At 36.8% G+C, this 12,385-nt stretch overlaps 1 protein-coding gene across 4 annotated transcripts in view; it reads right to left on the reverse strand.

Moving 5' to 3' along the window:
* Positions 1-12,385, reverse strand: part of LIN9 (lin-9 DREAM MuvB core complex component) — a 94,646-nt gene that overhangs the window by 55,355 nt on the left and 26,906 nt on the right. For all 4 annotated transcript variants that reach the window (XM_008060660.1, XM_008060659.1, XM_008060658.1 and 1 more), the window contains one exon: positions 9,557-9,714. In XM_008060660.1, the coding sequence (XP_008058851.1) occupies positions 9,557-9,714 (158 nt within the window). The remainder of the gene's footprint in view (positions 1-9,556; positions 9,715-12,385) is intronic.

Here is a 12,385-nt window from a genome sequence, read left to right on the forward strand (position 1 = left end):
AGCTAATTTCTTTTTAAAGCTGAATAATATTCCATTGTCTAGATGTACCACAGTTTATTTACCTATTCATCTGCTGAAAGACATCTTGGTTGCTTTCAAATTTTGGAAATTATAAATAAAGCTGCCATAAACATCCATATGCAGGCTGGCTCTCATGTAGACAAATATTTGCAATTTCTCTGGTAAATACCAAGGAGTGCAACTGCTGGATTGAACAGTAAGAGTATGTTTAGTTATAGCTGGGCGCAATGGCTCACGCCTATAATCCCAGCACTTTGGGAGGCTGAGGTGAGAGGCTCCCAGACCAGCCTGGGCAACTTGGCAAGACCTCATCTCTACAATAAATCAAAAAACTAGCTGGATGTGTGGCGCAGGCCTGTGGTTCCAGCTCCTTGGAAGGCTGAAGTGGAAGGGTAGCCTGAGCCCAGCAGGGAGAGGCTGCAGTGGCCGGGAGCATGCCACTGCCCTCCAGTCTAGGTGAAACAGTGAGACTCCAACTCAAACAAACAAACAAACAAACAAACAAAAGAGTATGTTTAGTTTTGTAAGAAATTGCCAAACTGTCTTCCAAAGTGGCTGTACCATTTTGCATTCCTACTTGCAATCAATGGGATTTCCTGTTGCTACACAGCCTTGCCTTTGGATTCTAATAAGTGCACAATGCTGTCTTGTTTTAGTTTACAATTACCTAATTATATATGATGTTGAATATCTTTTCACATGGTTGACATCTGTATATCTTCTTTGGTGAGGTATCATGATCTTTTGCCCTTAAGAGTTGTTACATATTTTGGATAACAGTCCTTTATCAGATATATCTTCGACAAATGTTTTCTCAAACTCTTGGCCTCAGCAATCCTCTCTCATCAACTTCCCAAATTGCTGGGCTTCCAGGCATGAACCTCCATGCCTGGCCAGCACTAATTGATTTGTGAATAATCCTATCTTGTATTCCTGTAATAATCCACATCTGGTCATGATGTATTATCATATATATATATATATATATATATATTTTTTTTTTTTTTTTTTTTTTTAAAGATTGGAAAATATAGTTTGTTTAGAAAGTAAATTAGAAAGAACAAGAGAGAGGAGATTCACCTCTCCAAGGTAGGAGAGGGGACCAAAGCTTATAAAACATGGTGGCAGCCATAGCTCAAAGAGCAAATGGCCACACCAGAGTTTAGTAAAGCAATGGCCCTCCTTATTATATCTTGCTGTATCTGATTTTATAATATTTTGTTAAGGAATTTTGGGTCTATTCTTGAGAGATATAAATCTATAATTTATTTTCTTATAATATCCTTGACAGGTTTTGGTACCAGAGTTATGCTTACTTCATAAACAACTTAGGGTGCATTCATTCTTTCTCTATTTTTGGAAAGAGTTCATATAGAATTGGTACTATATCCTCCTTAAATACCTGATATATCTCAAAAGTGTAATCATGTGGGCCTGGAGTATTCTCTGTGGGGAGGTTTTTAATGATTTAATTTATTTAATAGCCATATAGTTATTCCAATTTTTCTATTTCCTTTTGTGTTGGTTTTGGCAGACTTCCTTTTTTAAGAAACTTGGCCATTTCATCTAAGTTGTCAAATTTATTGACATAAAATTGTTCAAAATATTCCTTTATTATTCCTTTAATGTCTGTAGACTCTCACTATATTCATAATTTTTGTTTTTTTCTTTTTGCATGCATTTATCAATTATATTAATCCTTTCAAACATGTAGATTCACCTTTATTAATCTTATCTATATTTATCTATTTTCCACATCACTGATTACTACTTTTTATTATTTTTGCCATTCTACCTACTTTGATCTTTCTCTAGCTTTAGGTAGAAATTTAAACCTTTGAGAGATTTAAAGTTGTAGATTTCCCTCTATGCTGCTTTAGCTATACCCTGTAAGGTTTTTTCTTTTTTTCCTCTTTTAATTTTTTTTTGAAATTGTGGGGTACAATTCAGGGTTAGGTACACAAATATTCATTGTGCAGGTACCCTTGTTGATGACGTGTGCCCCCCCTTCCCCAGGCAGTTATTGACTACTGTCAATCCCACCCCCACCCCAGTTTCCCGCTATTCAATCCTTTTCTTATAGTAATACAGTAGTTGTTCAAGGCCCACTTATGAATGAGAACATGTGATACTCAGCTCTTTGTTTCCGTGAGAGATCACTCAGTATTATATGCTCTAATTCCATCCAAGTTGCTGCGAAGTTCATGATTTTGTTCTTCTTTACAGCTGTGTAATATTCGATTGTGTACATGTACCATGTTTTTTTAATCCAGTCCTCTTTTGATGGGCAGCATAGTTGGTTCCATGTTCTTCCTATTGTGAACAATGCTGCGATAAACATACATGTGTAGGTATCTTTTTTATAGAGTGACCTGAGTTCTTCCAGGTATATTCCCAGTAGGGGGATTGTGGGGTCATATGGAAGGTCGATTTTTAGAACTTTTAGGAATTGCCACACTGATTTCCACAGAGGCTGTACCAGTTTACACTCCCACCAACAGTGTAAAAATGTTCTGTTTTCACCACATCCTCTCCAGCATCTGTTACTTTTTGAGTTATTAATGATGGCCATTCTGACTGGAGTTAGGTGGTATCTCAGTATAGTTTTAATTTGCATCTCCTTGATGACTAGTGAGGCTGAACATTTTTCATGTATCTGTTGGCTGCTCGTATGTCTTATTTTGAGAAGTGTCTATCCATCTTTTACCTGCTCTGTAATGGGCTGTTTGTTTTTTTCTTTTCAGCATGTTTGAGTTCCTTGTAGATCCTTGATGTTAGGCCTTTGTCAGACACAGAGTTGGCAAATATTTTTTCCCAGTCTGTGGGCTGTCTCTCTGCTCTCTTGATGGTTTCTTTGGCTTTGCAGAAGCTTGTCAGTTTAATGAGGTCCCACTTGTCTATCTTATCTCTTATGGCCTGTGCACTTTGGGTTTTGATCAGGAATTGGTTGCCATTTAAGTTCTCTCTCTTTGCAGATGACATGAGTGTATACCTTGAAAACCCAAGAGAATCAGCCAAAAACCTCCTTGCACTGATAAAGGACTTTGGCAAAGTCTCAGGGTATAAAATAAATGTACAAAAGACAACTGCATTTCTATACACCAATAACAAACAAAAAACCAAATAAAAAGCACAATTCCATTTACAATAGCCACCAAAAAAAAAAAAAGAGAGACCTTGGCATCTTCCTAACCAGAGACATAAAAGACCTTTACAATGAAAACTACAAAACACTGCTCAAAGAAATCAAAGACGACACAAAACAAGTAGAAAAATATTCCATGCTCATGGATTGGAAGAATCAACATTGTTAAGATGTCCATTTTACCTAAGGCAATCTACAGATTTAATGCAATACCCATAAAATTACCAGCAACATTCTTCTCAGACCTAGAAAAAACAATACAGGAATTCATATGGAAACATAAACGACCAAGAATAACCAAAACAATCCTTAGCAAAAAAACAAAGCAGGAGGTATCACACTCTCAGACTTTAAACTATATTATAAAGCTACAATAATCAAAACAGCCTGGTATTGGTACAAGAACAGGCATATAGACCAATGGAATAGAATTGAGATTCCAGAAACAAAACCTCAATTTCTCAACCAACTCATCTTCAACAAAACCTCTACCACCCACTACTGGGGAGAGGAGAACTTATTCAGTAAATGGTGCTAGAAAAACTGGCTGACCACATGTAGAAGATTGAAACAGGACTCCTACCTATCCCCATATACAAAAATTAACTCTAAATGGATCGCAGACCTAAATGTAAAACTTCAAACTGTAAGAACCTTAGAAAATGCAGGAGACACTCTTACAAAAGTTGGAACTGGTTACCCTGTAAGTTTTTAAATGTTGCATTTTAACTATCTTTTAAGTAGAAATATTTTCTAATTTTCACTGAGATTTCTTGAGTATTTACAACTATGTTTATTCCCAAATACTTGTGTGTCTTCTGAGATCCTATTGTTTCAATTAAATTCTGTGGTCAGAGAAATTCTCTGTATGATTGAATATTTCAAAATTTATAGATATTTGTTAATGGGCCAGTATATCTATATAGTCTATGTTGATAAACAAGCCAAGTACATGTATAAAGAAGATGCATTCTACAGTTGTTGGGTATAGTGTTCTACAACTTTTTTTTTTCTAGTCGGAGTCTCACTCTGTTGCCCAGACTGGAGTGCAGTGGCCGCTCCTGGCCACCGCAGCCTCGACCTGCTGGGTTCCGGCGATCCTTCCGCCTCAGCCTTCCGAGTAGCTGGAATTACAGGCATGTGCCACCACGCCCGGCTGATTTTTTGCTTTATTGTAGAGATGAGGTCTCGCTGCCCAGGTGGGTCTCAAACCCGAGGGCTCAGGCAATCTACTCACCTCAGCCTCCCAAAGGTGCGGGATTACAGGCTGAGCCACCAAGCCCGGGTGCAAATATTAATTAGCTCAAAATTACTGATGTGCGGTTCAGATCTTCTATATTTGTACTGATTTTTTTTTGTCTTATTCTATCAATTACTGGAAGAGAAGTGTTAAGATCTACAATTAGGCCAGGCCCAGTGGCTCATGCCTGTAAGCCCAGCACTTTGGGAGATGGAGGTGAGAGGATTGTCTGAGCCCAGGAGTTCAAGCCCAGCCTGGACAACTTGGCGAGACCTTGTCTCTGTAATAAATCAAAAGATTAGCCGGGCATGGCAGTGCACGTCTGTAGTTTTAGCTACTTGGAAGACTGATGTGGAAGAATAACCTGAACCCAGTAGGTCGAGACTTTGATAGCTGTGAGTGTGCCATTGCACTCTAGCCTGGGCAACAGAGTGAGACTCCGATTCAAGAAAAAAACAAATGAAACCAGGGCAACCCTCTCAGGTCCACTTCCACTGTAGGAGCATTTCTGTCCTCTCAATAAATCCAGTTTTCAAACAAAAAAAAAACCCAAATATCTACAGCTATGATTGTGGATTTGTCTATTTCTTCCTTCCTTTAGTTATCTCAATTATTGCTTTTCATGTATTTTGAAGTTATTAAGTATATACTAATACATCTATATTAGGATTGTTACATCTTCCTAGTGAACTTTTTATCATTATTAATATTTCTCTGTCTGATAATACTGTCTTGATATCTATTTTCTCTAATATTAATATAGTCACATTAGCTTTCTTATGGTTACTATTTACATGGCATATCTTTTTCATCCTTTTGCTTTCAACCTATGATTTTTATATTTTAAGCACAACTCTTGTAGACATCATACAGGTAAGCCCTACTTTTTTAAATCCAATCTCGTAATCTCTACTCTTTTTTTTTGGAGTCTCACTCTGTTGCCCAGACTGGAGTGCAGTGTCATGCTCCTGGTCACCAGTCTCGACCTGCTGAGCTCCAGCAATCCTTCCGCCTCAGCCTCCAAGTAGCTGGAACTACAGGTGCGTGCTACCATACCCGGCTAATTTTTTTGATTTATTATAGAGACGGGGTCTCGCCAAGTTGCCAGGGTGGGTCTCAAACCTGCAGGCTCAGGTAATTCACTCGCCTTGGCCTCCCAAAGTGCTGGGATTACAGACTGAGCCATTGAGTCAAGCCTAATCTCTACTTTTTAACTGAAGTATTTATAGTTAATTGGCATTTAATATGATAATAGGATGGCTATACTTAAGTTTACCACACTGCTATATATTTTCTATTGATCCCATTTGGGTTTTTTTTTGTTGTTCCTGTGTCCCTTCTTTTCTGATATCTTTTCAATAAATCGAATATTTTAAAAATTAATTTATGTTTTTGCTTTTTAGCTATGCTTCTTTGCATTAAAAACAAAACAAAACAAAACAAAACAAAACAGTTCCCAAAAGTACGGTACCAAGACAGCAGCATCACTTTGAAAATGATGAGAAATGCAAATCCCCAGGCCCCAGTCCCCAACCTTCAGAATCACGAACTCTGGGAGACAGCCCAGCAAAATTATTTACCAAGCCCTCCAGGTGGTTCTGATGCACACTAAAGTTTATGAGCCACAATGGTCTAGGAATTATAATATTTACTCTTATTACATTAGACTTAAGTTATATTTTGTGTACTCTTACATAAAATTTAAGAACTGTACAACATAGTAAGTTCACATTACCCATGTATTTACCATTTCTGGTATTCTATGGTCTTTTCTATAGATTCCAGTGTCCATCTGGTATAATTTCCTTTCAGTCTGAAGAATTTCTTTTGGCATTACTTCTAATATTTTTTCTGATGAAAAGTTAGCTGCCTTCCTTATCTGTGTTCCTTGTATGTAATATATTATTTTTCCATGGCTGCTTTCATGATTTTCTCTAAAATTTTTCTGTATTGTCTAATTATGGTTTTGTGAACATGTGGCTATCCTGCTTGGGATTCAAATTATCTTGGACATGTACTCTTGGACAAAAAAAAAGTCAAACTTCAGAAAATTTCAGCTATTGTATAATTTTTTTTTATGTGCTATTTCCTCTTGTTCTCTTTTGAGGGACTACAATCACACAAATGTTATACTGCCTAATATTATCTCAGAGGGCTAATATTGTTGAGGGTTTTTCCTCGTGGTTTTCATACTTGGATAATTTTGATTCCTACATTCTCAAGTTCACTGACTCATTCTATTGTTATTTCCAATTTATTTTTAAGCTCATTTGGAATTTTTTTCCCAGATATTGTACTTTTCAGATCTAATTTCATTTTCTTTGCTTTTCTTTTTTTTTTTTTTCTTTTGAGTTGGAGTCTCACTCTGTCGCCCAGACTGGAGTACAGTGGCATACTCCTGGCCACTGCAGCCTCAACCTGCTGGGCTCCAGTGATCCTTCTGCCTCAGCCTTCCAAGTAGCTGGAACAACAGGTGTGCGCTACCACGCCCGGCTCATTTTTTGATTTATTGTAGAGATGAGGTCTTGCCAAGTTGCCCAGGCGGGTCTCGAACCCGCGGGCTCAGGCAATTCACTCACCTTAGCCTCCCAAGTCGTGGGATTACAGGCTGAGCCACCGAGCCTCGCCCTCATTTTCTTTATCTGAATAATTTTCATTTATCCACTCATATTCTCCAGCTGTTTATTATGATCAATTTATATTTACACTTTAAGTTCATGAGCATGTTTAATAATAGCTCTTTTGAAGCCACTGTCTGCTAATCCCAACATCTGAGTCATCTCAGAGTCTATTTCTATTGATGGCTTTTCTATTAACCAAAAATCTGTTTTCATGTCTCTTCACGGATGTAGCAAATTTTGATTGTATGATGGACAAGGTGTTGGACTTTTTTCTGATAAGCAAAAAATTACTGGCGGATCTTTTTGGTCCCATCATGGTTGCTTTTTGTAGGGGTTGGTCTGTTTCAGTTATGAACTTTATTTAGAGCGTCTTTACTCCTCAAGGAGGCCTTGTAAACTTGACATAATTTCCAGAAGTCATTATTCTTTTAATTGCTTTCAACTATTTAAAAATGTAAAAACCATTCTTAGCTTACAGACTTTATATACATAGGTGGCAGACTAGATTTGGCTCATGGGTCACAGTTTGCTGACCCCTGCACTAGCCTAAATAGAAACTCTAATAAAACATTGCTTAAAAGTGCTCTAGTACTTGATTCCTACAAGCTTTTCTCATATTTTTATATACCCAATTCAACCTATGCTCCATTCTAACATACATACCTACCAACTTAAAGGCCCTCTCTAAAATTTAATTATTGTTTAATAATATCATCAGTCCTTAAAATTCTGGGACAATGAACTTTTAAGAATTTCCTAATTGAGTATGAGTTCATGCCAGTATTTCTCTGGCATGCATTAATATGTCAACATTAGTAGTTATGCTATAGACTTGCAGATGTCCTTATTTATATGAGTTTTTTTTTAGAACCAACATGTTTTTGTAAGCATGCTGTCTCCCCACCTTACCTCATCTCTACCCCCATACCTCGACACATTTTGTTAAGACAGAGATCATATAATTTATAACTTCTGTATATGGTCAATTGTCACTATATACTGATTTATGACCAAATCGAGTCTCTTTTCCATTTGCATTTCATATTCATAATACAGCCTCTTCTCTATTATCTATCTTTCTTAATTACCCATTTTTACAATATAATGGAAACACACACCACTTTTATAGCTAGGAAAAAATAATATAAATATTAAACTCCGGGTTCTCTTTCCTCCAGAAAATATTCCGATTAATCCATCCATTTTTCAAACCCTTTCAATACAATTACTAACCTACCTATCCACCTAACACCTTGTTATTGATTGACTGATTGACAGTCAATCAGTGGTCCAGGCTGGAATGCAGAGGCATGATCACAGCTCACTAAAGCCTTGACCTCCTGGGCTCAGGTGATCTTTCCACCTAAGCCTACTAAGCACTGGGACTACAGATGAGCACTACCACAACTGGCTAATTTTTTTTATTTTTTGTAAAGATGAGGTCTCACTATGTATGCTGGTCTCAAACTCCTGGGCTCAAGCAATTCTCCTGCCTTGGTTTCCCAAATTGCTGGGATTACAGGAATGAGCCACCGTGTCCCGTCTGTTATTTCCTGTATTACATAAATTAAAATTTTACTTAATCAAATTATTAAGGATTAATTCAAACTTGTTGTTCTGTATTTTCTCTCCATGTTATAACTGAAGTAAGAATACAGAATCACATCTATAAAATGGACAGAATTTATACCCCTACAAAATTTTAAGCAAACTATCTAGTTAATAATTTTACTTTATTCACTTATTAGAAATGGACTACTTCTAGACCCAGAGACCACAAGAGCAATGGTATTTGTGAACCAGGTAAGGCTGGTTAGGAAGGGAAAGCAAATGATGCAGAAGTAAAATACAAAATAATTTAAAATTTTAAAAATTTATGGCAAGCCCAGTGGTTCACACCTGTAATCCCAACAGTTTGGGAGGCCAAAGCAGGAGGATCACTTGAGGGCAGGAGTTCAAGACCAGCCTGGCAACAGAGCAAGATCCTGTCTCTACAAAAATAAAAAAGTAATTAGCCAGGCATGGTGGGGTGCACCTGTAATCCCAGCTACTCAGTAGGCTAAGATAGGAGGATTCCTTGAGCCCAGGTGTTTGAAGCTGCAGTGAGCTATGATTGTGCCAATACACTTCAGCCTGGGCCACAGAGTGAAACCTTGTCTGTAAAAAAATAAGTAAAATAAAATAAATTAATTAAAAAATAAAATTTTAGAAATAATACATAACTATACTTATTCCAATAAATTTTAAACTTCATCTTTGTGGCAGTTTGCTTTGGTGTATATTGTAATAGATGTTACTTTGAATCAGTACACTTTTTTCTGATTACTTTCAAAAATAGATTTCATGCATGAAGAGCAACCTCTATAGTAAATTGCTGTATAATTAGAGTTTTTTCCATTCAATTTGGAGCATAGAAAAAAACAAAACAAAAACTATAAGTTTTCTCAACTTAAAAGTCATTTCTCTAATAGAGATAATCTGGGTTTAAAAATTACAAATCAAAATAGTAATAAGCTTGTCTTCACTTACCTGTAACTTTGGTTCCAATAACAAGAGGCAAAGGAATTTCATCTGGGAGATCTTTGAATTGTGAAACATCTGCAACTTTTCTTTGTTGTAAGAGCCTTATTTTCTGCCGCTTCTGTTTTAATGCTGATCTCTCTTCCTCAAAAAATGCAGAAGAACATCTAGAATAAATTATGAAAATCATATAAAATGATAACTATCCTATGTAAAATCTTAAATCTTTTGAGTATATTATATTCAAAAATTAGTTCTTAGAAACTGTATCTCTTCAGAGTAAACTACTTTTAGTTTTAAAAAAACAGGGCCTTGCAAGACTGAAAGACATATAAGCAGGTCATTCCTTCCTACAAAGCAAGAGAATTCGTTCACTATTCTTTGACAAAATAGTGTCTGGGATCCAGGTCTTCTCTAAGGACAAAGTTCAATTTCAATATTCTTCACAGAAGAACATGACGTTTTCTCTGTGATTCAGTGAACACACCAACATAGGAATTAGAGATGAGACTTGCCACTATATAAACTTTTAGTCTTATTTCCTGCCTTAATGTATGAATACTATAGTTACTCCTATCTCCAAGGCCTATCTTGCTTCCATTTTCAAATTCCAGGATGAACCAAAATATTTAAACATTACTTTCATACCATGTTATGGCTACAACTTTCAAAGGTACATTATGCACGCTATTGTCATTTAAGTAGTCTCAAAAGTTAAATAAGCCGGGCTTGGTAGCTCAGCCTGTAATCCCGCGCTTCAGAAGGCTGAGGTGAGTGGATTGCCTGAACCCGCGGGTTCGAGACCCGCCTGGGCAACTTGGCGAGACCTCATCTCTACATAAATCAAAAATTAGCCGGGTGTGGTAGCACACGCCTGTAGTTCCAGCTACTTGGAAGACTGAGGCGGAAGGATTGCCGGAGCCCAACAGGTCAAGGCTGCGGTGGCTGGGAGTGGACACTGCACTCCAGTCTGGGTGACAGAGTGAGACTCCAACTCAAAAAAAAAAAAAAAAGTTAAATAAAACAAAATTAACTAATAAGCTAAATAAAAGCAATGAACAAAAAGGATACAAATACTAGCATTTATAAAGGGAATCATTGTGAGCAATTATGAATAAGGACAGGAAATATATAGAAAGATCTTGGCTGATAATGACTTTTTGTACACTAAGATTTCTTATTTCTTAACTTGTTAAATATTGATTCAAACTGTATATATGGCAAGAATATGAGAAGATAAAGAAATGGATATGGGTTACTCGCAAGCTGAGCAGTACCATAAATACAGGCTTTCTTCTGCTCTGTACAGTATCATTTAGAAGTCTTCTTGGTGTTACAGCTATTATGGAAAACTGTATGAAGGTTTCTCAAAAAACTAAAAATAGAACTACCAGATGATCCAGTAATCCCACTGCTGGGTATATATCCAAAAGAAAGAAAATCAGTATATCAAAGAGATATCTGCACTCCTATGTTTATTGTAGCACTATTCACACTAGTCAAGATACAAAATTAACATAAATGCCCATCAAACAGATGAATTTTTAAAATAGAGTATACACAAAGTAATATTATTCAACCATAAGAAAATACGGAGCACCTGTCATTTGCAGCTACATGAATGGAACTAGAGGTCATTATGTTAAGTGAAATAAATCAGGCACAGAAAGGCAAATCTTGTATGTTCTCATTCATATGAGGGAGTTAAAAAAGTAGACCTCATTGGAGCAGAAAGGTGGCTACTAAAGGCTGGGAAGGGAAGGCGGGGAGGGAGACTGAAGAGGAGTTGGTTAAGGGGGACAGAAATACAATGATATCGAAGGAATAAGTTCTAATGTTCAAGAGTACAGTAGGGAAATTATAGCTAATAATTTATTGCCTATTTCAAAATAGCTAGAAGAATTAGAATGTTCCCATCATAATGAAAAATGTTTGAGGTGATAGATATTCCAATAATCCTGATTTGATAATTACACATTGTGTCAAAACAGCACATGTATCCACAAAATATGTACAACTAATTATATATCAATACAAAATATATACCAATTAAGAACATAGGATCAATACTATCCCATATTGGTAATTACAACTGTTTGAATCCTTGAATACCATGATATCTACTTCTTCTATTGTCTCTATTTTTCCCAATTAAACTTTTAAATATTAACCCTTTATTATAATAAATTATAAATATTTAAAGTGTGCAATTTGGTAAGTTCTGACATACATACATACATACATATACATCTGTCTCTATCTCCATAAAACCATCACCACAAGCCAGGCTCGGTGGCTCAGCCTGTAATCCCAGTGTTTTGGGAGGCTGACGAGAGTGGACTGCCTGAGCCCGTGGGTACGAGACCCACCTGGGCAACTTGGCGAGACCTCATCTCTACAATAAATAAAAAATTAGCTGGGTGTGGTAGCGTGCGCCTGTAGTTCCAGCTACTTGGAAGGTTGAGACAGAAAGGATTGCTGGAGCCCAGCAGGTCGAGGCTGCAGTGGCCAGGAGCAGCCACTGCACTTCACTCTGGGTGACAGAGTGGACTTCAACTCAAAAAAACCCAAAAAAGCCCTCACCACAATCAAGATAATAAGCATACGAATATATCCCCAAAAGTTTCCAGTGCCACATTATCCCTCTGAACTGCTCCCATTCCTCCCACTTCTCAAGCAATCACTAAGCTGCTTTCTGTCATTACAGACTAGTTTCTATCTTTTACAACTTTATATAAATAGAGTCATCTAGCATGTATTCTTTCATCAGGTTTCTTTCTTTTTTTTTTTTTTTTTTTTTTTTTTTATTGGGAATCTCACTCCGTCGCCCACACTGGA

This window comes from Carlito syrichta, unplaced genomic scaffold (genome assembly GCF_000164805.1).
Source record: "Carlito syrichta isolate Samal-C Ts95f unplaced genomic scaffold, Tarsius_syrichta-2.0.1 Scaffold304687, whole genome shotgun sequence".
In the NCBI taxonomy this organism is placed as follows: Eukaryota; Metazoa; Chordata; class Mammalia; order Primates; family Tarsiidae; genus Carlito; species Carlito syrichta.